The following is a 25830-nucleotide window of genomic DNA, read 5'->3' as shown; positions in this document are numbered from 1 at the left end:
AGTTGAAAATATATGTATTCCCTCCTCATCCTTAGAACTCTAATTCTCCATTTTCCCTGAATGCTCTTATTAAATCCCTGATATAAGTACACAGGGCATAAGTAATACATTAGAAAGAAACATTTGGGGACTTTCTGAATCGCCTGAGTCAGCCTGAAGCTCCGACGCCAGTGCTGACCCAGGAAGTCCAGCACCACGTTCCTGCTCTAAGGCACCACCAGCTGGGGCTGCAGTGGGTGGCCCTCCCAGCAATCCAGGCAGGCGCCCTCTTCACGGAGCTCGCTGCACTGCCTGGCTGCGCGCGGACAGAACTGGCAAAGGCTGGCATCCCTGCCCTGCGTGACAATCCGAGGGTGGCAGGTGTTATGAAACTGAGTCAAAGGCCTCTACTAGCCCAGTGTCGCTTCCTTTTTCATGGTAGTTTGGGACCTGTAAGCTCAAAGCCCACTAGGGCCAAACTTAAAATTTTTACCCATCCAGTTGTTTTAAACACAGCTCGAACAAGCAGTTTTAAAAACCATTCAGAAGCGGCCTGCTTTGCATTCCCTGTGAAGCTAAGCTCCACCCATCGTCTGCTGGCCGATGATAAGCTACACCCTGGGGCCATCAGGGACCCCAAACTGCTGCTCTCTGACCCAGAGACTCCTCGTGGTGCTGCTGTGTGACGTCATCACGATGCCCCCTCTCCAACCCCCTCTCCTTAGGAGCTCCCTTGCCCTCCTGCCCTCCCAGGTGTGGCCCCAAATTGTTTCTGGGAGGTCCCATGCTGTGAGGGACTTCTCCGGCAGGCTAACTTGTTAGTGAAAGCAGCGCTACCCTGAAAAAATTCATGGCGTGCTGCTGTCATTCCCTCAAACTCACTGCACGAGGACGGAGGACGGAGAAGCGAGCAGGCTGTGTTCCCTGCTTCTTAGTCCTGAGCCCTGCATGGCCCACCCCTCTCTGCTTGGGCGATACCTGCTGGGTGGGACTGCGTGGGCAGGCACCAGGGCGGGTCACTCTCCTAGATGAACTGCTAGTGTGCTCCAGCCAGATGAGGTGCCAATGTTTGATGAAGGGTTGCACAAAGAAATACATGTGAATGGATAATAAGGGCTTGTGCACATCAACACGGAAATGCAGTAAAAAGGGCCTGGCCGTGAGGTCAAGAGTTGGCTACATCCCTAGCTGGTTTGGCTCAGCGGATAGAGCATCGACCTGTGGACTGAGGGTCCTGGGCTCGCTTCCAGTCAAGGGCACATGCCTGGATTGCAGGCTTGATACCCAGTAGGGGGCGTGCAGGAGATGGCCGATCAATGATTCTCTCTCATCATTGATGTTTCTACCTCTCTCCCTCTCCCTTCCTCTCTGAAATTAAAAAAAAAAAAAAAAAAAAGAGTTGGTAACGTTTCCTGGGCAAAGGGAACCAGGGGCAGGAACTCTCTCAGTGGGTCTCAGGGTTGGACGACCCATTCAGAGCTCCGGTCTGTGGTGTGCCCCTGCTCCTGCCACAGCGGACGGACCCCGCAAGGCGGGCGGCACTCACCTGCTTCTCCAGCATCCTCAGCAGCAGGCGGAAGCGCTCGTCCTCGCGCAACCCCGGGGGCAGCTCCTTCTCCCCGTGGCTCCGGGCTTGTTCGAGCTGCTCCTTGAGCTCCCTCAGCACCGAGATCTCCTGCGTCAGCTGGCTGTGCCAGGTCCGGGTGGCCTGCAGGTCTAACTCCAGGTCCAGCGAGGTGCGCATCAGGCGCTCGTGGCGCAGGGATTTGAAAGATGAAGGCTGTGGGGGTGGGAATGGCTTTGACTACTTAGTCATCCTTCAAAAATGCCCCCACGCCCTCAGCCCGATTTCTCCCATTCTACAGCCCGTGTTTAGTGAGCATGGTTATGTCCTGTGGGGAAGCACGGGACTTGGTTGGAAAGTCTGTAAGGAGGGTTCTCCAAAAGGTCGGGGGTCTCTGAGGGGACCTTGCCGAAGGCAGCAGCCCCTTCCTTGACTTTTCCAAATAAGTCCAAGCTCCCGGGTGTTTTACTGGAATCTCTATGTTTAGTCTCCAAACCCGACCTTGTGGAAGCATGTGCTTTCTCAAGGATACTCACCCTGCTGATTGTATCTAAGATCAATTTTAGTTCAAGCTGTTGTTACAATAAGAAGCTAACGAGGCAGGCAATCAGAGCTGTTTCAGTTGCTAAAGCGAAACAGTCCCTTAGCCTTCTCTTTCACAGAAATGTGTGTCAGAGTCGTCTGTTCCTCCGCCGCTCAGGGTCTGCTGGTCAGGCCCCGGCAACGTCCCAGGCTCGGTCCTGGGCACTTGATTCCATGACCCCAGTTCGTTTGCGCAAACCCTATGAGGTCCCTTCCGATGGTTACCCCTGCACAGACGAGCTCCCAGAGGCTGTCACACATTGTGAGTAGCAGAGCGGAGATTCCACCCCGGGCAGTGGGCTCCAGACCCCATCCCTCACTCCCCACACAGTGCCTGGCTCCCTGCTCTCCGTGTCCTCCACATTCCCAGTCTCAGTCAGAGCCTGCTTTTCTGTCTCCTGCCCTCAAGTTGCTTCCTCAGTGCAAGTCTGTCCCCCTTCTTGACTTGGTGTTCCCGCAATGGACATCTATTGTTTCTGCATGTGCAGCATCAATGCCCCCAGTCTCATCGTCTTCCCTTGGGAACCCACGCCTCCTCCATGCCCAACCCACATGGTTCCTGTGGGGCTTCAGGGATAGGAACGTGACCTGAACATGGCAAAGCAGAGCCACAGTGATTGCTTCCGGGGTGAGTATGTTCTCTCAGCCCAGACAATAAAACTCAATCCTGGGACCTTTGCAAGTGACTTGGGAAAAGGCAATGTCTTTACACAGAGATTCTCAAGCCGGCAAGTATAAACCCAGAGCCGATCACAGTCATCTTCACCGTCACATGGAGTGACCCTGATTAAGAATTCAGCTAAAAAAAGATGAAGAAGAAAAAAAAGAGTCATAATAAGCTATGTGGAGGGAGCAATGTCGTGAGGGGCAGGACTGAGGTTTGATGACATTCTTTCAACTCCTGCATCAATCCCCGTCCGAGACTAGTCCAACATCCTGGAGTTTCCATGAAATGAGCCAATAAATTGCCCTTTTCATTTTTAAGCTACATTTGAGTTCTTCAGTTATCTGTATGCATAAGATCCTGAGTAATCCTATATAATAAAAGGCTAATATGCAAATCGACCGAACGACAGAAGAACTGACCACCAGGGGAAGACACTCAATGCAAGAGCTGCCCCCTGGTGGTCAGTGTGCTCCCACAGGGGGAGCGCCACTCAGTCAGAAGCCGGGCTCATGACTGTCAAGTGCAGCGGTGGTGGCAGGAGATTCTCCCGCCTCTGTGGCAGCGCTAAGGATGTCCGACTGATGGCTTAGGCCCGCTCCCTGCAGTCAGACATCCCCCAAGGGCTCCTGGACTGTGAGAGGGTGCAGGCCGGGCTGAGGGATCCCCTGGAGTGCATGAGTTTTTGTGCACCGGGCCTCTAGTACTAGTATAATCATTAACTCTCCTCTCAAAACCCAGTAATGATTTAAAAAGAATGGTTAAGTGACTATGGGAGGCTGAATTCTAAGCTGGCCCCCAAGATTCCCACCACCTCACAGACATGCCCAATATAATACCTGCCTCTTCAGTGTGGGTGGGAGCTGTGAAGATAATGGATATCATTCCTGTGATTATGTAACTAATCAGTTGACTTGAATCATGCTGGGTGGGCCTGACCTAACTAGGTGAGCTCCTCAGTGATGAACTGCCCTTCCTGGAGATTGGCTAGCCGTAAAGAAGCAATACATGTATGGAGAGGGCCACATGGCAAGGACTGAACATCACCTCTGTGTGTTGCGAATAGCTCCAGACCTGCAGCTAGCAAGGAAATGAAAGGTTATGCATCCTGCCAGCACCCCAAGGGGGCGGGGATGTGACTCTCGCTCTAGTCAAAATTCCAGATGAGCCAGCACCCAGATTTCAGCCTGGGGAGACCCCGAGGAGAGGGTCCAGCTGGCCTGTGCTGAACTCCTGCCCTCTGGGAACTGTGAGAGAGTGTATTGTTAACAGCTCTTAATTTGTGGTAATTTGTTATGCAGCAACAGGAAACAAATACAATGGCCAATAAAAGGATTTGCGAGATGGTACGGAAACGGCTAGGATGAGCCCTACCCTCACTTCCACTTGCACAAGCACACTTTCAGGAACACCAAACAGCTCAGGGTAGAAGTTTTCTAAGGCTCATCCGGGGGACCAGGGTCCAGTCTGTGCTCATAAATGAGCAGCAGGGCCAGGAAATCCACTGCGGAAATCTGTGGCCCAAGTTCCCCAAGCAAGACATGAAGATTCTTCTGCTTGGCTCTGACTGATGCCCAGGCTCAGAACCTTGCCGGAAGCAGACAGAGGCACAGCTCAGGTAGCGAGTGGGAGGATGGCAGCAACCCAGGCTCGGGCCCAGCCTCTGGACTCTCCTGTCCCTTGGGCATAGAGGACCCGAGGGAAATGAGGGCTCAGACCAGCGTCAAGGCTCCCTTAGCAAGCCAGGCCCTTGGCTGAGCGGAAGAGGAGGTCAAGAAGGGGGAACTCTGTGGGGCCCGCCTTGGAAGGGAGTTTGGGGGCACACAACGGCATTTTTCCGTCCAGAGTGCTGAGGAGCCTGTTGAAAATGCAGTTTCCTGGTGCCGAATTACACTGTCTAGGTGTGTGGCCTTGGAATCTGCACCATCGACAAGCTCCCCAGGAGACCCTGCGGAACCCTCCAGAAGACGGGAAGGGGGTGGGGGGCTGAGTGGGCAGCTGGCTGTCCCTGTCACCCCAGGGAGGCCATGCCCAGCTTCTCCCTCAGCCAGCACTCTCTCCCCTTCCTGTGCACCCTCCTGTGCATGGCCTTCTCCTGCTCACTCTCATTCTTTCTGGAGATTCACGGGAGGGGAAGGGATTGACGGAGGACCAGCTCCTGACTCTGTCCTCAGTGGATCTGCAGGGGACGCAGAGGAGCCTTCCCTGCATGTGCTTTCACTCTGCTCCCTCTCCTGCTCCCCCTGCTTCTCTTTCTGATACTCTGGCAGCCAGGTTTCTCCTCGTTCTGCAAACTCAGCAGAACTGCTGCAAAGTCTGAGCTACAAGCATCTCCTGCAGCCCTGGCGGGTGAAAGTCCGGAACAGGAGTCAGTCCTGGGCCTAACGCCACCAGACCCCGGTCCCTCAGCCACGCCTCCATAAGGAAAGGCACGATTTCTCTACAGCGACCGTGGTGGCCTCTGCCCTGCGTGCTTCCAGCTGGACCGAGAGAAGCCGCTCACACCCCTGCCTCCGGTCGGTGCTGGGGATGCCCGGCTTCTCTGCCAGCTGGAAGGGCTGCCAGAACCCTGACCCGCTCAGCCAGCTGGACGCACTGACACACTGAGCGGTCTCCCGTGAGGCAGGCTCCATTGGTGACCCTGGTATCTTCGGCGATTTCCACCCAGGAAGGCCCCTTCTACCTAACCTATTCCTCAGGATAATAATGTGATGTTTCCCCTATGGCACGTTCCCCAGAGCCTACTCAGGCCTGACAGTTCGAAAACATCCATCTGCAAAAACCACCACCGTTGCAAGAGCGACCTGTTCACACCAGAGGCCACGGAGCAACGGTCAGACACCCGGGCATGCGCTTGGGGAGGCGAGGGAGGAGGGGGGCTCACAGGGGCTCCGAGGAGGCTGCCTTACCCGCTTCACGCGGACGCTGCGCCGCTCCAGAGAGTTTCGAACAAAAGGTGGCTTCTTGGACAGCGTGGAGCTGTCGCTGTCACTCCGATTCAGCTGCAAGAAAGAGCCATGGAAGTCAGTGAAGGTCCGAGGGCATTCGGAAGGCACGTGGGGCCAGGCGGGTGGTGGCGGGGCCAGGAGGGTGGTGGAGGGGCCAGGTGGGTGGTGGTGGGGCCAGGCGGGTGGTGGCGGGGCCAGGTGGGTGGTGGCGGGGCCAGGCGGGTGGTGGCGGGGCCAGGAGGGTGGTGGCGGGGCCAGGCGGGTGGTGGCGGGGCCAGGAGGGTGGTGGAGGGGCCAGGTGGGTGGTGGTGGGGCCAGGCGGGTGGTGGCGGGGCCAGGAGGGTGGTGGCGGGGCCAGGAGGGTGGTGGTAGGGCCAGGAGGGTGGTAATGGCCTCCCCCCCTCCCAACCCGGCCCTTTCTCTCCAGTGCAGACACTCAGAGTTCTGTTCCCTGGGCCTGCAGGAGGCAGCTTCATTCGGCCTCTCTTTCCTTTCCAGGTGAACGTTTATTGAGCATGTACTCAGCACAATGCATGCTGCAACCTGCTATACTCGCCATATCTCATTTAATCCTTCCAACAACCCCGGGGGATTGACAGTGGTTCCATCTGAGCCATAAAGATGGGCTCTGTAGGCAACAGGGAAGATTCACACTGCCTGGTGTCAGCCCTACTATACTGCTGCCAACTCGCCAGGGATACTGACGCGGTGAGAGTAACCGGGATTTGCACCCAGAACCGTGAGGTGAAGGCTACCCCACAGGAAGCCGGTGCTGTGGGAGGGGCAAGGGCCACATGTTTGCTTACCCGGCACACGTACTGGCTCTGGGGTCCAGGGGAGAAGGTCTTGGAGCGGATGATGGTGCTTCCTCGAAGAAACGGCGCTGGGGATGGCGTGCCCACCCGCCGGTCCTTGGGCCGCACCACTGTGGGCGACGGGGCAGGGGTCTCTGTGTTGGTCTCTTTGTCCACCTGAGGAAGACGTCACAGCTTTGAGACCACGGAGTTTTAGCCACCGGCCCCGAGATGCTCCCCATGCTTGTCACTTCGCCTCTGTCCCACGGACACAGCTGGGAGCTTCTTGGGCGCCCACCCTGCCCAGCCAGGACAGCACCCCAGGCCCGAGGCCGGCCCCTATTCCTCCAGGACACCTGTGGCTGGGGCTGGTGGGATATTCAGCATATTCAGTCCCCAAACAAGCTCCTGTACCTGAAGCTCTATGGCCTGAATGTCACCCCCGCAAAGCCACACACATTTTGTCCAAGCCACACCAAGCAAGGCCTCCGCTGCCCCAGCCAAGAACTGCCAATGTTTTATTGGAATTATGGCGGCAACCAGCAAATCTCCTTACTTAACCCGGGGGACCAGGTTTTCTTTTCTTTTTAAAATATGTTTTTATTGATTTTTAGAGAGAGAGATAGACAGAAAAATTGATGAGAGAGAAACTTCATTGATCGGCTGCCTCCTGCACGCCCCTACTGGGGATGGAGCCCGCAACCCAGGCATGTGCCCTGACTGGGAATCCAACTGGTGACCTCTTGGTTCCTGGGCTGATGCTCAACCACTGAGGCTCACTGGCCAGGCTAGGGGACCAGGCTTTCTAGTGTCCTCTCAGGGTAGTCACCAGTAAAAGGTAAGCAAACAAAAACCACGGAAAGGCAGGGCCTCCCTTAGCCTTAACAGCACCTTTGTGTAATTTTGAAAAAGGAGCCCCCTTTGTCTGGAGAAACTTCAAAATGCTTTCCCCTTGGTGTGGGTTAGAAGGCAGCCCGGGATGCTTCTGGGCACCCCTTGGCAGGGCACCTCTGTGCCATGCACCACCTTCAGCTCCGCCCCCGGGTGCCCTGCCAGCACAACGGGAGCTCTGTGTCCAGGACCCCTACAGGTGGAAGAACAGAGACCTCTGGAGAGCGAGTGCTGTTGTCACACGTAACCCGAGAGCAGCAGGGAAGCGGGAGGCAAGGGACTGACCCTCGGACTCTCTTCTCCTCCTGCACTTGGACCCAAATGAGGAAACACATTCCTTCAAAACCCTAGAACCTGTCTTCGAGGGGAGTATTACTGTGTCCAGTTCAGAGACAATGAAATGAAGGCTTGAGAGGGATGAAGTCATCTGCCCAGGATTCTGCAGCTGGGGGGTAGCAGAGCCCGCATCTGAATCCACACCCATCTGACTGCAAAGTTTGGGGTCTGTCCAGAGAAACGGGGGGGGGGGGGGGGGGGGCGCGGGGAGGCAGACGACAAGAGCGAGCTGGGGACGCGTCAGCCTCTCCGGGTTCACTGTTAAGGAAACAAGCCAGATTACAGGCAGGGACACTGCCGTACGCCCTCTGCTGGTCACTCCATGGGGGGGGGGGGTGTCCCTGATGCTGGAGGAACATTTGACCCTGAACCTTTCGTGATTGCCTGGGCTCAAGGACCGAGGGCTAGTTCCCCCAAGTCAGCCCTTCTCATCGCCCCAGCCCTCCCTACCTTTACCGCCGGGCACTCTTCCGGATCTGGTGAGGATTTCTCGGCAAAAACCTCCTCCTCTCCCTCCTCCGCTGCGGTCTCGTTGTCACTGGTCTCCTCCTCGAACCTCCTGTGATGACAAAGAACTTTGGTTACTCCCCCAGAGTCGACTCTGACCTGCTCACCGGCCTTTAAACCCTTTCAGGAGAGAGAACACATTTTTGGGTGGAAGGGAGGAAATTGATTTTAGTGCATAGTGAGACGAGTCTGGGCCAATGTAATTCCCCTGCATCATCACTACCGGGATCTAGACCACTCCACCCCAAAAGGCTCCCTTATCCCCTTTCTCAGTTAACTTCCCCCCAAGCCCAGCCCAGCACTGATCAGCTTCCTGTCACTACTGATGAAATCTCATTTTTCTAGCATTTCATATAAATGGAAGCAGACAGTATGTGCTCTTGTCTCTGGCCTCATCTGGTGACTGTATCAACTCACTCTTCTTTATGGCCGAGGAACAGTCCATGGTATGGATATGCCACCATTTGTTTAGCTACTGGAAGCGAAGAACATCTGGATCGTTTCTATTTCTTAGCCATTGTAAATAAAGCTTCTACAGGCAATCACGTGGATATAGGTTTCCTTTCTGTTTCTCTCGGATAGTGTTAGTTTGCCAGAGCTGCCCTAACAATACCACCCACCGGGGTGGCTTAAAATAACAGAAATTTGCCCTAGCCGTTTTGGCTCAGTGGATAGAGCGTCGGCCTGTGGACTAGAGGGTCCCAGGTTCGATTCTGGCCAAGGGCACATGCCCGCAGGTTGCAGGCTTGATCCCCCAGTAGGAGGCATGCAGGAGGCAGTCAATCAATGATTCTCTCTCATCATTGAGGTTTCTATCTATCTCTCACCCTTCCTCTCTGAAATGAATAATATATATATATATATATATATATATATATATATATTTTTTTTTTTTTTAAACTATAGTTAAAAACAACAACAACAGAAATTTATCCATTGCCGGTCTGGAGGTTAAAAGTCCAGGACCAAGGTGTGGGCAGGTTTGGTTTCCCGAGGCTGCTCCCTGTGGCTTGCAGATGGCCACCTTCTTGCTGTGGCCTCACGTGGCCACGTGGCCTTCCCTCTGTGTGCGCATGCTTGGGGTCTATGTGTCCAAATGCCCTCTTCCTACAAAGATACCAATCATATTGGGTTGGGGCCCACCATAACTCTAACAACCTCATGTTAACTTCATCATCTTCTAACGGGCCCATCTCCAAAGACAGTCACAGTCTGAGGTCCTGGGATCAGGGCTTCAATATATGAATTTTGCAAGGGACACAATTCAGACCCAAACAGCTATATGCCTGAGAGTGGAATTGCTGGGCCACACAGTAAGTATGAGTTTATCCTTTTAAGAAACTGACAAACTGGTTTTCCAATGTGGTTATGCCACTTGACATTCCCACCAGCAATGTTACGAGGATTCCAGTTCCCCGTCTAGACTTGGTATCGCCAGCCTTTAACTTTAGTCATTCTCCTGGGTGTGTACCCACAGCTCGCTGTGGTTGTTAATCAGCACTTTCCCATAGAGAATCTTTTCATGCATTTATTGACCACCCATATATTTTCCTTTGGCAAAGCGTCTGTTAGAACCATTAGCCCATTGAAAAGCTGGGTTGTCTTGTCATTATTGAGTTGGAAGAATTCATTCTATATTCTGGATAGTATTAATCCTCTGCAAATATTTCCTCCAAGTCGGCTGCTTCACTTTTTAATCTTCGAAAAGGGTATCTTCCAAAGAACAGAAGATGTTGATGGTGACAAAGTCGGATTTACCAGTTTCTTAATGGTTTGTGCTTTTTATGTCCCATCTAAGAAATCTGTCTACCCTAAAGTTGCAAAAAAATTTTCTCTATTTTCTTTGAGGAGTTTCATAATTTCAGATTTGATGCTCAGCCCCATGATCCCTTTCAGATTTAATTTTTGTGCATCATGCTCAAAGTTTCTGTTTGCTATATGGATACTCAATTGTTCCAGCATCATTTGTTGAAGAGGCTTTCCTTTTGGTTGATGCTCTTCAAAATTATCCTTTCCCCAGGGGCTCCTCGGTTGGAAGGAGTTGCTGTGACAAATAGACTGCATTTGTTAATTAGTAATTTATTTCGATTCCCATCTTTCCTTCTCAAAGACATACATAACCGCCAGGCTTCTGATCAGCATGAGACAGCGTGACCACACTGAGCAGGAGGAATTCCAGCCAAAAGCAGAAAACCTGACATCTAGTTAGCTGGCTCCGGGAGACTGTGGATAAACATGAACGCTCCCTGGGAATTTCCCGTGCGGAGAATAGACCCTGGATCTCCACCCCCAGCCCCACGAAGAAACCCTGCTCTGCACTTAGAGGGGGACTTTGCTCTCCCTCCTTCACACCCGCAGCCTGTGTGTCTCCTTATAAAGGAGCCATTAGACATGGGAACATGCCAGGGGCACCTCCCCAAGAATGCCGCCGACGCCACATTAACCACCACTTACCGAGGGCCCAATAAGCTCCAGGTGCTACGCTAAGGCCCCTCGACAGGGCAGCCGGCGATTACTGTCTCTGTTTTACGGACCGAAAAGCCGAGGACCGGAGAGCTGAGAGCCCTGGTCCAGGGTCACGGGCTGCTAAGTGGGGAGCCTGGCTTTCCACCCAAGTCCACTAAGTGCTCAACCACGAGGGAAATCTCTTTTTGACTGGGAATCTGATCTAAATACTTCCAGAAAGGAAAAAAAACACAACAACCCTCAACTGGAAGGAGAAAAAAATAATTAAAACAGGCATCTTTTCATCCTTTGGAGTTCAAAAAAGAAAAAAAAAAGAAAAAAAGAAATATCTGGTAATCCCCGGGGCTGGTGAAGGCAGGGGAAACAGGCTAATCCCTGCGGGGGGTGAATGAGAGCGGGCGATTCACACTCTGACGTCAATTTAGCAGTCTCTGCTAAAATCTCCTCGATTCGGTACTGCCGTCGGATTATACTGAGGGTGTCGGTTTAGGGGAACTCATAAGCACCGCTGGTGGGAGCACTGACGAGTACAATCTTATCGGAGAGCTATTCTGCAAGGCCACTTCTCAGCTACTGCCCTAGACAAATACGCACACGTTCCCAGGGAGGTCAACATAAAGATTTTCACTCCAGTGTTGTGATTATATGATCCTATATTGTTTAATACTTTCAGAGTTTTGTTTTGCTTTTGAATCTAAAACACACACACACACACACACACACACACACACACACATATCCAGTCTTCTGATTATGTGCACTAAAGAAACCTAACCCCCCGCCTCCCCCCCAAAAAGAGGAGGGTGTGGCAATGGCACCCTGAGCCTTGGGTACGGGAGGAGGGAATGGAAATGAGAACAGAGGGCTGGTCTCTCGGAGGCCTGGGCAGGTGACGCCAGAGCGGAGCCGGGCCCAGCAAGGATAGTTAACATTCCAGGACCCAAAGAAGCCTGCAGCGGGAGGAGGGGGCTGCAGACGGTTTTCCCCATAGGGCAGCTCTGGGATTCGCAGCCCTCTTTGTAAGTCAGTGTCTAGGGAAGTCTGAATGGCCAGGGGTGGGGAGAGAGGGGGCCACAAAGGGAGAAAGAACAGAAGGCGGTTGCTAGGCAATGGCGTGAAAAGCCTCAATGCAGGCTTGGAATTTGGGGAAAACCAGTGATCTCGCGCCAGTGTTTTGGAAGACAGGTCCTAGGCCTATTTCCGGCATCAGGCTTCTGCCTGTGTGCAGCCCAGCCCAGCCCAGCCCAGCCCAGCAGCATGCTAGAGAGAGGGAGAGAGGGAAGGAGAGGGAGGGGGAAAGAATGGAGACAGGGAGGTGGGGGGAGACAGAGAGAGGAGAAGGCACTGGGAAGGAGGGAGACAGAGGGGGAGTGAGAGAGGAATTGGGACAATTTAGAGAGAACCCTAAAACAAACAAATGAATAATAAAAAAATTCAGGAGCCTTGCCATACCCTTCGTTACATGCAGGACAGTAAAGGAGACTACGAGAGGGGTCAGACTGAGGGCCCAATCCAGCCTGTTTGGGACAGTCCAAGCTATGAATGGTTTTCATGTTTTTAAACGGCTAGAAAAAAAAAAAAATCAAAAGGGTGCTATTTCATGATGTGCAAATGCTGTGACGTTCAATGTCAGTGTCCACAATCAAAGTTTCGGTGGCAGGGACACGGAGGCTGCCGCGCGTGCCCTCTCTGGCTGCTTTCACAGTAAAACGGCCGAGCTGAACAGACCGGGCAGGTTCTGTATGGGCCACAAAGCAGACACTTACTATCTGCCCTTTCCAGAAAACATGGGTGAGCCCTGGAGTAACAGAGAGGAGGCAAAGACTCCTTCTGAGATCAAATGTATAATTTGGGGCGTAACAGAGACATACAGAAGAGGTATTGAGGGCCTCCTGGGTGTTGTGTTTATCATGCATAATGGCTATGTTTTATTTATTAATTTTTTAATATATTTTTATTGATTTCAGCGAGGAAGGGAGAGGGAGAGAGAGACTGAAACATCAGTGATGAGAGAGAAGCAACGATCGGCTGCCTCCTGCATGCCCCCTACTGGGGATTGAGCCCGCAACCTGGGCATGTACCTTTGACCGGAATCGAACCCAGGACCCTTCAGTCTGCAAGCCGATGCTGTATCCACTGTAGGGCATAGCTATGTTTTAAATCTGTACTTCACAGATGAGAAATGGAGGCTGTGCATCAGAATCACCTAGGGAGCTTTTAAAATGTACTGACGCCGAGGCCGGTTTGGCTCAGTGGATGGGGCGTCGGCCTGCGGACTGAAAGGTCCCGGGTTCGATTCCGGCCAGGGGAATGTGCCTGGGTTGCTGGCACATCCCCAGTGGGGAGTGTGCAGGAGGCAGCTGATCGATGTTTCTCTCTCATCGATGTTTCTGGCTCTCTATCTCTCTCCCTTCCTCTCTGTAAAGAAATCAATAAAATATATTTAAAAAAAAAAATAAATAAAATGTACTGATGCTCAGCCCCCCCCACCCCCCACCAGACCTAGGATCGCACAGGAAGTCGGCCGAGCGAGCCTCACGATCCCTATTGGTCTGAGTTCAGAGCACGTGCACAGAAGCCCAACGAGACTGCCTCCCAAGAGGCAAGACTTACAGGCTGTGCTCATGTCCAGGATGGGATCTGCCTTCTCCCTTTCGGGCTGGGGGTTCGCAGCGATGCTTGTGGTTTGCCTAACCGTAATTCCTGCCCTCTGCTGAGTGTCTACCGTGAGCCCTTTTATCTTCATTAGTGGCTTTCCCTTCCGGCCTTTCCACGACCCTCTGTCATCGGTGTCATGTCCCCATTTTTCAGTGGATGCTGTCAGAGAGGTTAGGATGGTTTGCCTGAGAGTGGCTGCCCTGAGGTGGAGGCAGTGACGGGAGGAAGCGTGGTGTGGGCTGCCCGGGAGCTGGTAATGAATGCCCGGCTTCCTGATTTGGATGCTGGTCCCACAGGGAGTTTGGTGTCTGAAAACTCACTGAGCTGTACTGGACGCTCAGGTGAACTTTTCTGTATGTATGTTATCCTGCAATAAAAAGTTAAAAATGTGCCCTAGCCGGTTTGGCTCAGTGGATATAGCGTCGGCCTGCAAACTGAAAGGGCCCAGGTTTGATTCCAGTCAAGGGCACATGCCCGGGTTGTGGGCTCGATCCCCAGTGGGGGACTCGCAGGAGGCAGCCGATCCATGATTCTCTGTCATCATGGATGTTTCTATCTCTCTCTCCCTCTTCCTTCCTCTCTGAAATCAAGAAAAATACATTAAAAAGTAAAAAATGCTGCCCTGGCCCGGTGGCTCAGGGCACATGCCCAGGTGGCAGGTTCGATCCCAGTCGGGGTGCGTACAGAGGGCAACCGATCAATGTTTCTCTCCCTCTCTCTCTCTCTCAACATATCCTCAGATAAGAATTTTTAAAAAAGGTAAAAATGCTTTGCCCAAGGTTACACAAAAAAACGATGAAGCTAAGAGAGAACCCTTGCCTACATCACTGTTTCTTAAGGTGTAAGAGACCTTTCTGTCTGGTTACAAGGGATTAAAGGGCCCCGAACTGCACAATGAGAAAGCTGTCTCCGCTTCGCTCTCTGTCAGATTACATCACGGAGGGTCTCCACCACTAACTGAAACACTGACCAAGCTTCCTTTCTAACAAGGGGAGGGGAGACTTCCGGCTTAAAACCGTAGCCAGCAATGCACCTAGCGACACTTGAATGCCCTTGTTTTATTTTCATTACATATAATTTTCCACGGTCCCTTTCTGAGGCAGACTTGGCCTCCTCGGTGTCCATCCCCACTTTCTGCCTTAGTAACAGAACCCTGATTTTTGAACCCAACTGAACAGACCTCGTTTCCCAGCTTCCCTTGCAGTTAGATAGGCCAACTGGCTCAGAAGTGCTTTCAGGAATGCTCCCCGGTTAAGAGGCACAAGGGCACTCTTTCGTCCTCTTTCCTGATGCCTGCCTGATGGCTGGTGACTCAGCAGCCACTTTGGGCTGTAAAACAGCCTGGAGGATGGAGGGCCCACCATGAGGACAGCAGAGCAGAATGAGAGAAGGCGCCTGGGTTCCCAGTGGCACCTTGCAGCTAACAGATGAGCCTTGGATTGCCTTCTCCCATAACGAAGAAATAAACTATCTCTTTAAGACTCTTATTTCTGCTCTGTTCCTCGTAGTCAAATGCAATTCCTTACTGAAAAAACCTCCAAATTATGGCACATTATACTTCTTTCCCACTGACAGTGGTATACAGCTTAAAAAGTTTTAAACCAAAGTAAATGTAAGCGCTTCCAGACAAACTAATGACATGAGATGTGAACCAGCCTGAGTGCTTCATCGAACACAAGCGACAAATTGGGATGGGGGTTTGGGAACCGCTGTGCCGGACTACGTACTGCCTTGCTGCCTGGACAGAGCCCGTGAGGAAGCAGGTTCTGAGTCTTCCCGGGGGACACTGTCCTGGTGGCGCCGCCTTCAGGGAGCTCATCCCTGGGCCCACGTCCGAGCCAGATCAGTTCCTGAGGCCCAAGGGCACCCCTGCTTACCAGCTGTCTCCCGGGTCCTGGGAGCTGCTCCTCCCCTCCTGCCTCTTCTCCAGCTCCACCGCTGTCTGTTCCAGCAGAGCGGACACGGCGTCCTGTGGAGACAAAGGCCGATGGGTTCCCTGGCACACCCTGGACGCCGCCCCTCCTGGCAAGAATCGGAGCTTCTCAGGGTGTGGCCCTCCCAGTGCACCGAGTGGGTCAGCAGCTTGCCCCCAGGTCACATACGTTGGAAATATGTTGGCTCTTCTCTCTGCAGTTCTCCTGCAAATAACCCTGTGTGTGGACAGTTTTGGAAGACAACCCCGTTCAGTAGTTGAGGGAGACAGAATTATAGGCCCCTGGTTGTAAGGAGATGACAGTGCAGCCAAAGAGACCATCACAGGAACCGTCAATTACAAAGCAATGTGATAGGGACCATGCCAGACGTTAAGGATTGATGGTTGGGAACAGAGAAGCAATGGCAAAGTCAGCTTAGGGGGGTGCATTCATGGAAGGCTTCCTGGAGGAAGAACATCTATACTGAATGGTATCTACAGTGAAAAAGCTGGTGTGAGTTAAATTATTTAACCCCTCAGACTCCGTTTCCTAATAACCTGTGATAAAGGGTTGTTATGAAGATTATACGCATAAGGTATGAAAGAGTGCCTAACACGCAGTAAGTGCCTGCTAACAGAAAAGCCAAACTGACCTTTTCTGAGCACAGGGTTAAATTGCAGATGCGGTTGGTAGTATAAAGCCAGATTGTCTTTTGGCGAAGGAAAGAGGAACTTAAATCAGCCGAAGGCCTGGTATGTGCCAGGCACTGGTAAATGGCTTATACGTAGCATCTAACTGAACCTTTGCAGCCATCCTCGCTGGGAGAGATTATGATTATTCCCTTGAGGAAAGGGAAAGAGAAAACGAATGTGCCTCAGGTTAATGTGACTTATCCAAGAACAGGCTCTAGAAAGCAGAGGGGTCTTGTTGTTAAGACCTTTGCCAGCTCATGGTCACGTGTTTGGAGTGTGGGAGACATGGGTTTGCGATATAGCTTTTTTGCTTACTAGATGTTTGTCCTTAGGTAACCTTTCTGAACCTTGGTAAACTGTACATAACCAGGACAGTGCCTGACCAAGAAGGAAGTACAGAAAATGATGATGATGATGAAAAATGAGGAGGAGGAGGAGGAGGAGGAGAAGTAAATAGATTTAATTATGACCCTTCTCCTTACCTGGGTGACCTAGCCCATTCCATCCACTGAAATTCTAGGCAGTGACTGCCCAAAGTAACCAAGTACTGGTGGAGGGAAGAAGCATTACAGGATCCCTAACATGCTCTCAGGGGACCCCATTAGGACCCCATTAGGACCCCATTAGGACCCCATCACTCTGTGTTCAAGGGCAACTTCATTGCTCAACAGAGCCCTGGCCGGTCTACGTGGCCAGCGGATGTGGGCTTTCCAAGTGCAGGAAAGAGTTTAAGGATAGTTCATAGGTGAAAGTGTACCACACTAAAATGAAAATACATATTTTTTAACTAAAAAAAAAAAAGGCAAATGTGAGATTTTTCAAGAAAAACTAATGACAAAACAGACATCACTGATCAAGCGCTCTTTACAGGCACTTCTCCAAAGCTTCCTAACAACCTTCTCTGACCCAGATCACAAGTGTAGAAGCTGACAGGTGAAACGACGGACCACTGCCACCAACTAAGAAAGGCCCAGTCTCTTGCCCAGCTGGTGTGGCTCAGTGGTTGAGTGTCAACCTATGAACCAGGAGGTCAGGTTCAATTCCCCAGTCAGGACACATGCCTGGGTTGCGGGCTCGATCCCCAGTGTGGGGTGTGCAGGAGGCAGCCGATCAATGGTTCTCTCTCATCATTGATGTTTCTGTCCTCTCCCCTTTTCCCTTCCTCTCTGAAACCAATCAAAATATCCTAAAGCCCTGGCCGGTTTGGCTCAGTGGATACAGCGTCAGCCTGCAGACTGAAAGGTCCCGGGTTCGATTCTAGTCAAGGGCACATGCTTGGGTTGTGGGCTTGATCCCCAGTAGGGGATGTGCAGGAGGCAGCTGATCAATGATTCTCTCTCATCATTGATGTTTCTATTTCTCTCTCCCTCTCCCTTCCTCTTTGAAATCAATAAAAAAACCAAAAGAAACTGAGTGAATTAAAAAAAATCTTAAAAATATATATATATACTAAAGAGAGAGAGAGAGAGAGAGAGAGAGAGAGAGAGAGAGAAAGAGAGAAAGAAAGAAACCCCTCACTCCAGTCTCCTGGCTGTTCTTCCCATGGTTTCCCTCTGCCTCTTATAGAAAGCCTCCACTAGACACATAATAGGGACTCAATAAAGGCTAATTTTGTACCCTCCACAGTTTTTTTCTTTTCTTCCCCAATTCATGTTTAAAATGTGGTGAGTGAAGGTGTTTGCCACACAAGTTGTATCAGGGCAAGGAAAGCACAGAGGGGAAGGAACAATCGGGAAGGAGAAAGCTGCAGGTGGGGGAGATCTCTCCTACCCTGTCCCCTCCCCCGCCACCCCCCTGCCTGTGCCGGAGGGCCCCCTCCCCCCCTGCTCACCGTGCTCTCAGGCCCGGGGGTGGGGGCCCGGGCTCCCCCTGGCTTGGGTTCCCTGGTCTGTTGCTTCAAGTATTTGTAGCTCAGGAGGTTGTACCAGCGAGTTGACCTCTCCCCAGACCGGCACACCTCAGCCAGGCTGATCTGGGCACCTCCCTGTTGAGGAGGGAAAAGGGAGAGTTAGGAGCAGGGATGACAAGGAGAGCTGGGGAATTTGGCTCCCGTATGGAAAACATCACTCCGGGTGGGATGGAAGCTTCCGGGGCAGAAGGGAGGGCTAGTTGTTGATCACTTCCAACAATCATGCATTCACGAATTACCCATTCACTGGTTTGCTCATTTGCCAAAAGCTTATTAAATGTTTATCTCTAGGTTCTGAAATGGAGAGATCCCCAGGCTTGATTGTTAAAGAGAAAAATAGGATAATGCAGGACAGAATATATAGTGTGTCACATTTTCTATAAGAAATATTTGAGGTGCAAGGGGGAGTGAACATGATCACATGATCCTATGTACAACAAGAAAAAATGGAGTCCGGCCGGTGTGGCTCAGTGGTTGAGCGTCGACCTATGAACCAGGAGGTCATGGTTCGATTCCCAGTCAGGGCACATGCCTGGGTTGTGGGCTCGATCCCCAGTGTGGGGCATGCAGGAGGCAGCTGATCAGTGACTTTCTCTCATCGTTGATGTTTCTATCTCTTTCTCCCTTTCCCTTCCTCTCTGAAATCAATATATATAAAAGAAATAATGGAAAGAGAAAAAAGAAGCCAATGAATGTGGTTACCTATATAGTAGGTGGCAGGACTGGGGTGGACAGGATAAAGAGAGAAGGATTTCTCTATAGTAAACCTTTCTAAACAATTTTTCTTTGAATCATGAAAATAGATCCCTTAAGAATAAAACAAACTACAACAAATCAACTGAATAGAGAGGAGCCGCCATCTAGTATAAATTACATCTTACCTTCAGAGATGATAAAATATGAAAATGACATGTACCCTAAAATCTGTGCTATAGACAAATGTTAGGTGATGAAAAGTTGCAGGGAAAATAATACAGGGGAAGGGTATACGAGGGGATAAGAGAGGATGGGGAGTGTGATTGTCCACAGGGTGGCAAAAAGACCTCACTGAGCCCTAGCTGGTTTGGCTCAATGGATAGAGCATTGGCATGCGGACTGAAAGGTCCCGGATTCGATTCTGATCAAAGGCACATGCCCACATTGCTGGCTCAATCCCCAGTAGGGGGCGTGCAGGGGCAGCCAATCAATGATTCTCTATCATTGATGTTTCTATCTCTCTCTCTCCCTCTCACCTTCCTCTCTGGAATTAATAAAAATATATTAAAAAATAAAAGGACCTCACTGAGGTGGGCAGCACGTGGGTTAAGCCCAGAAAGAGGCAAGGGAGTGAGCCTTGTCCATCAATATTTCGGAGAAGAGACAGCAAGTGTGAACACCTGGAGGGGGTAGCTTGCAGGTGTATTCAAGGGCACAAGAAGGCTGGAGCAAGCCTTGGGGCTGAAATCCACGATAACAGGAGCAGGTAGAAATGGGGTTAAAAAAAAAAGGTTTTGTGAAGCATGGGAGAAATAACAGCATGTTGGTCTATTGACCGGCCAAATGCGGTGGAGGCGGCAGTCCTGAAGCCAGGATGGAGCAGAATCACGGTGGCCGTGCCGTCCATGAGAGAGAATGGCCAGAGATGGGGGTGGGGAGAGTCCATCCTTAGAACCAGGAGAAATGGCAGAACCCACGAGACCAGCTAGAGATGGTGGGAGCTGTGGGAACTCTTCGGGTTCCTTCTGACCTCTCACTGAGTGAAGCCAGGGCCCAGCGGAGGGTGGGGCGGGAGCTGCTGGAGGCTGGAGGAGAGAGGGAAAGAACTCAGCACTGGGAGGAGCGGGGAGGGAGCCGTCTATGGAGACGAGAAGAGTGCTGAGCGGCAACGGGGCTCACGGAAGCTTCGAGACATGATGACAAAGTGACGCCACCCAGCACAGCTGAGCGCTTCTCCTGTTGCGCAGGGGGAGAGAGTACACGGTGACAGGCCTGGGGTTGTGCCACGCGGGGTGGCAGGGTGAGAAATGGTGGCAGCCACAGTGCCGGTTATCCACGGGCCATGAGTGCGGCCTGGGAAATGGACTGCCTTCACAGAACCTGTGGCCCTGAGCTCAGTGGTCGGGGGTGGGCGACCAGGGCCCCACCGGACAACCTGTGACCCGTGAGGCCACGATAGAGCATCTGATAGGACTGAGGCCTGCGATACTGGGGAAGGCAGGCCACGTACTCCTCCAAACCCCTAATCTGGGTCTGGGGCACGAGAGACACGCACAGTGACCCTGTGAGAAGTCGGACAGTGCCATGGCTCTGCACACGGGACGTGGGATCTGTGTTCACACCCAGACTCCTCCACCTACTCACTGGATGGCCGGGGTAAGTTACTTAGCCTTGATCCCTTATCTGTCAAACAGCGGTAATCCTAACGCTGCTTCTCAGGGCTGCTGTGAGGATGAAGCGGGGAGACACTGCACACGAAGTTCCCAGCCCAGCACTAGACACACGGACACACTCAGGATGGGCACTACTGTGGCCTGGCGGATGAGATGGCTCAGACTCTGCAAATGGAGCCATGAGGTGGCCTCTGCGTGGAAGCAGACAGCCCTCTCCCCTCGTGTCTCACTTCCTCGCCTCCTCCAGCCACCAGAACACGACAGCCTGACACTCCATCTCCCCACAGGATACGGAGAAACAGGCCTCTCATTGGCCGAGAATGGAGACAAGCCACGGTGGGATGAGCGCTTGGCTGCTGCCATGGCAACCGGCACTGGCCAGACATCAATTAGGGAGGAGGAATAAAAGGCGTCCAATTAGGAGAAGAAAACAGGACTGAGTCTTTGCTCATCTAGGCATGGCCAGGGCTGCAGAAACGCTAGGCTGGGGGGAGCCCAGGCTTGGAAAAGTGCTCTGCTGTCACTCAGCGTCCTCCATGCCTGCCACACCCTTCGGTCACCGTCCCCACCTGTGGGCTCCAGGGAGCATGGTGCCGGCGTTGAGGACACACCGAGGGGCTCACCTGGGTGAGCTGCAGAGGCGAACCTGCCTGGGTTCTGACGCTGCACCTGCCACCTCCTGACTGTGTGACCTTGAGAAAGTCCTTTCTCCTCTTTGTGCCTCGGTCTCCTCACTGGTATAATAGGACCTATTTTATAAGACTGACTGAGAACCAATAGAATACAGGTAAGGAGCTTAGATCAGGGCCTGCCACATAAATGCTGACTGTTGCCTAAGTGTCGGTACTAATGACAACCGCAGATGCAGTGATGTACCCAGCTGAGGAGGGACAGGAACCAGCTTCCAGGGAGAGTCTTCACTGCGCTGCATCCTTGCTATGGCACCAGCAGTGCCAGCATCTCCTGGGGGCATGTCAAAATGCAGAACCTCGGACCCCATCACAGACTTGCTGAACCAGACTCTGCGTTCTCACCAGAGCCCCGGGTAACCTGTGCGTGTCTCTCACCAGTTGGGGAAGTGCTGCTTGAGCACCTCACTTAACCCCCAGAGAGCCACCTGTCAGATAAGGAAACAGACTGAGAGAGGAACTGTCTTAGGGAACTCAGGCTGCGCAGGGAAGCACAGGGCTGGTGACAGCCTCAGGGCCAGCATTCCAAAGCTGCGGCCCCCAACTCCCCGGCAGACCAGGGTTTCACAGCACAAACACGTCCGGGTCGGGGATGGAGAGCAAGGAGGTTCCCCACTTCTCTTAACTCATGTGTGCGTTACAACAAGCGCCTGAGTTAGCTTCGAAGCCCCATTTTACAGATGAGAAAACTGAGCAACATTTCTATGTACTTGGGTCAGCCTGGCTCTAGGGAATGGCTTTCTTGGAACACAAATGTACCCGGAGCTACTTCATCTCTAATCCTGACTTCTGCCAATGGGGGGGGGGGGGGGGGAGGAGGAGGAGGAGGAGGAGGAGGAGGAGGAGGAGGAGGAGGAGGAGGAGGAAGAGGAGGAGGAGGAAGAGGAGGAGGAGGAGGAGAAGGAAGTTGGAGGGGCTCTGCTCTGGGGCGTGGACTAGCAGTGGCCCCATCCAATGAGAACCTACTATGTGCCAGACACATGAGTAGGTGCTTTACATGAACTGTCTCTTGTAATCCTTATAATGACTCTTCTAGTGGGCACGAGACACGCATTACCATTTGCATTTTATGGATGAGAAAACAGGACCAGAGAGGTTAAGTAACTTGCCCAAGGTCACCCAGCTACACCTCGAGCGGTGAAGGTGGGATCTGAGGCCCTGTAGATGTGTTCTCCTGTAGTGCCGCACGGTAAAGCCACGGCATGCGGCTAGTTATCGTCGAGGTCCTGGCATCTTAAAAACCACTTTCAGGGCTGTCACTCTTCCTCCTGTGAACCGAGCTCCCCCACCCCCAATCAGTCTGAGAGTGCCGTCTGCCCGTGGAAAGGTCTCTGCCCAGAAGCCCAGCTGAGCCTACAGCCTTTTCTCCAGTCCTTCTCCCTGCCCAGAGGACAGACAGACAGACAGACAGACACAGCCCTCACCAGGCAATCCTCCGGATGGCTCTGGTCAGTGGTACAGACGTCGACTCTTAAGGTCTTCTGGTGAAGGGCTGGGTAGGACATGGACACCCAGAACACCTCATTGAACACGAGGGCGTCCGAGGCGTCCAGAGGCCGCGTCCGGAACAGGCAGGTGGTGCTTTCGGAGCAGGGAAGGACGGCCACACGGATGTTCCTGGAGGGAGACAGAGACGCAGGAGAGCCCGGGTCAGCCCAGGTCTGGGCCCGGCGTGTGGGGCTAGCCGCGTGCTGCAAATGCCAGAGTGAACAACTGTCATTCTCAGGTCGTCACACAGGTGTGTGTGTGAAGGATACAGAGGGCCCCTAAGGATAACGCACTGCTCTTCCTCCCCCTGAACCTCCTAAGTCCTTAGGACCTCAACGCATGGGGGACCTGAGGCCAGCAGCGTGCAAAGGTCCACGTGCAGGACCAACGAGGCTGATGGTTACCCCCGAGGAGCCCTCGTACAGCTGCTGGTAGGAAGGCAAAGTGTGACGACCCCTGCGGAGGGGAACGTGCCATCCGAACAAAATCACAGATGCATTTACCCTGGGACCCAGACAGCTCGCGCTTAGGCTCTCTCGCCCAGATACCTGTGGGAGGACCCATGAGCTATGCAGAAGGTTCCCCATCCCGGTGCTGCGTGGGTGAGCGTGAGACAGAAAACAACCCCCGGGTGCTCTCCCATCTTCCTTCTGCTTGGCCGGCTTTCCTCCTGCCCCCCTCCTTCCCGCATGGCACACCCCCGGAGGCTGGCTGGGTGCAGACCACAGAAACAGGAGCTCCTGCTGCTGTCGTCAGGGCTTAGGGTGTAGCGAGAGGAGAACAGGTAGGCAGATGAGCTCCATGAAACAGAACCCGTCTGCAGTGAGGAGCCAACAGGCAGAGGGTAGGTATTTGCCGGATGATCCATTTCAGGGAAATCCCGACAGAGCACAGGGATGGCGCGCCTGTCTCTGCGGGGAACACCTGAGCTCAGAGCAGACAGAGGGGCCACGGCCACCTTCTTCACGGGGCCTCAAGTTCACAGGCGCGGGGATTTGCTCCCTGGCCCGTTCTTCGTGCTGGCACGCGGCCGGTGCTCAGGACGTACGTGTGAAGGAACCGAAGGGTCCCGAGGGCTTCTCATGAGAGCGGGCGTGTTTGCCACCGTGCCTGCATCACAGTCATTGCCTGACCCTTAGCGTCAAGGTCACAGGCATGAAACACCCACAGCGGGTTTACGGAGGCCGCTGTCCGAGCAGGAGAGTGGCCCAGGGATGGCTGCGGAGAGGAAGACACACACTCCACCTTGCCCGCTAGATACTCACACTTTCTGGTCCTGCTGCAGCAACAGGGCAGAAAGGTTACTCAGCTGGACGATTAATATTGCAAACTGCTTATTCTTCTCGTCATACCTGCAAGGAAAAGGGGCACATGGAGCACCTGTGGGTAACGCATGTGTCTCTCTCTTTTTTCCTTTAAATATGTTTTTATTGATTTCAGAGAGGAAGGGAGAGGGGGAGAGAGATAGAAACATCAATGATGAGAGAGAATCATTGATCGGCTGCCTCCTGCACGCCCCACAATGGGGATGGAGTCCGCAACCCGGGCATGTGCCCTGACGGGGAGTTGAACCGTGACCTCGTGGTTCATAGGTCGATGCTCAACCACTGAGCCAGGCCGGTTGGGCTGTCTCTCTCTTAATAATCACAGACGTGGCTGCCGGCAGCTCTGGAGACTGTGGTGAGTCAGACAGCACAGGCCAGCGCTTCGCTGCTATGCAGGAATGCAGGAGCAGGGAAGGACGAATTTTAAAGGGAAGTCAGAATTTTGTGTGAAATTTCCTGATACTTAAATATTGGCAATTAATTCTTATTAAAAAAAAAATACTGAGGCCCTGGTGGGTGTTGGCTGGGTGTTGAGACCCCTGCAGAGAAAGGTGGCCAGTTTGATTCTCAGTCAGGCCACAGGCCTGGATTGCGGGCTCAATCCCAATCCCCTGTAGGGGGTACCAGGGGGGCAGGGGATTGGTCCATGTTTTGCTCTCACATTGATGTTTCTCTCCCTCTCCCTTCCTCTCTCTCTAAAAATCAATTTAAAAATCTGCTAAAAAGATACTGAGGCCCTGGCTGGTGTGGCTCAGTTGTTTGGAGTGTCATCCCATGAACCAAGAGGTGGTTGGTGGGTCCGATTCCTGGTCAGGGCACATTACCAGGTTGTGGACTCGATCCCCAGTTGGGCCACGTTCAGGAGCCAACCAGTTAATGGGTCTCTCTCACATCAATGTTACTCTCTCTCTCCCTTCCTCTCTCGAAAACCACTTTAAAAAAAATGGTTAAAATGGCAAACTTTTTTTAAACAATTGAGGCCATCCCCCATCAAGAGAAAACAAGAACCACCCATCTGGGCTGCAGCCCCCAGGGGGTGACTTCGGTCCAGATGGCGGAGACCTGGTTGAGATGCTGCGACAAAAGCCACAGCAACAAGAGGCAGAGAGGGCTCAGGCAGGGGCTGGCTCTGCCACTGGCCCGCGCAGTGAGTCGGGGCACGTAACAAGGTCTTCAAAACCTCGTTTTTCTCTTGTAAAGTGGGTGCTGGGAGGCACGGGAAGGGTGGCCCCTTTTAACTAGGCGTCCACCCTGTCAGCAGGTCCTGCTGCTCTGCCTTCCTCCCTGGGCAGCGGGCTGGGCAGATGCTGCCCAGGAAGAGGCCTTGCACAGACCCTCTGTCCCCTCTCCCCATTACTTACTGCAGGGCAACTTGAACCCGGGTTGCTCCCACCGCGTCTGGCTCCTCACTGTCGAAAGCAGGGGCTTCTGATGATGCACCGAGTCTGGAAGGCACGCGGGAAAGACAGGCGTCAGAATCCCTTGCAGCGACCTGGGCTCTGTCCGGGAAGGTGCGGTCGCTCCTCAAGAAGAAAAGGTTGGCAGGTCTGCTCAGGCCCCCTGCACACCCTGCCTTCCCACCATCGCTCCTCGTCTGACTTGAAGGGGCTCCCCTTTCTCTAGTGTGTGCTCCCCTAGCCTTATGCCCCTTAATGGCAACCATGAAACTAGCGCTCTCCCAAATCTGAAGCACCCCAGCCCTACGAGGAGCTGCCCTGCATGCATCTTTGGCTGCTGGGGGAAGGTGGGGTCCCCGGGGCATGCCCTGCTGTTGGGGACGCCCCTCCCACACATCTTGGGGCCCAACGTCTGCGGGATCACAGTTTCCAGAGACCCAGGTCTCAGGGACCCACCTCTGCACGGAAGCCTCATACACGCCACTGTCCCCGGCCACGGATTCATCCGATACGGCAGCCGAGACGCAGGCCACTTTGAGGCCACACCCCTGGGCCGTATTCACAGCTGGAGGAAGAGGTGGGAGAAGGGTGGCAAGGTGGGGTTCAGAACCAGGGCACTGCCTTTGCAACACACACTTGAGATCCATCCACCCTCTGTC

At 53.0% G+C, this 25830-nt stretch overlaps 1 protein-coding gene across 4 annotated transcripts in view; it reads right to left on the bottom strand.

The window, feature by feature from the left end:
* WWC1 (WW and C2 domain containing 1) overlaps window positions 1–25830 on the bottom strand; it is a 120554-nt gene that overhangs the window by 3451 nt on the left and 91273 nt on the right. For 2 of the 4 annotated variants that reach the window (XM_059699140.1, XM_059699144.1), the window contains 10 exons: window positions 25628–25736; window positions 25136–25297; window positions 23715–23801; window positions 22386–22578; window positions 17826–17978; window positions 15267–15358; window positions 8209–8317; window positions 6544–6708; window positions 5699–5791; window positions 1526–1759 (listed from right to left, as the gene is read on the bottom strand). In XM_059699140.1, the coding sequence (XP_059555123.1) occupies window positions 1526–1759; window positions 5699–5791; window positions 6544–6708; window positions 8209–8317; window positions 15267–15358; window positions 17826–17978; window positions 22386–22578; window positions 23715–23801; window positions 25136–25297; window positions 25628–25736 (1397 nt within the window). The remainder of the gene's footprint in view (window positions 1–1525; window positions 1760–5698; window positions 5792–6543; window positions 6709–8208; window positions 8318–15266; window positions 15359–17825; window positions 17979–22385; window positions 22579–23714; window positions 23802–25135; window positions 25298–25627; window positions 25737–25830) is intronic. The other 2 variants (XM_059699141.1, XM_059699143.1) reach the window with 2 other exon arrangements.

This window comes from Myotis daubentonii, chromosome 5 (assembly GCF_963259705.1).
Source record: "Myotis daubentonii chromosome 5, mMyoDau2.1, whole genome shotgun sequence".
Classification (NCBI taxonomy): domain Eukaryota; kingdom Metazoa; phylum Chordata; class Mammalia; order Chiroptera; family Vespertilionidae; genus Myotis; species Myotis daubentonii.
This window is presented reverse-complemented; position numbering and strand designations above follow the sequence as displayed.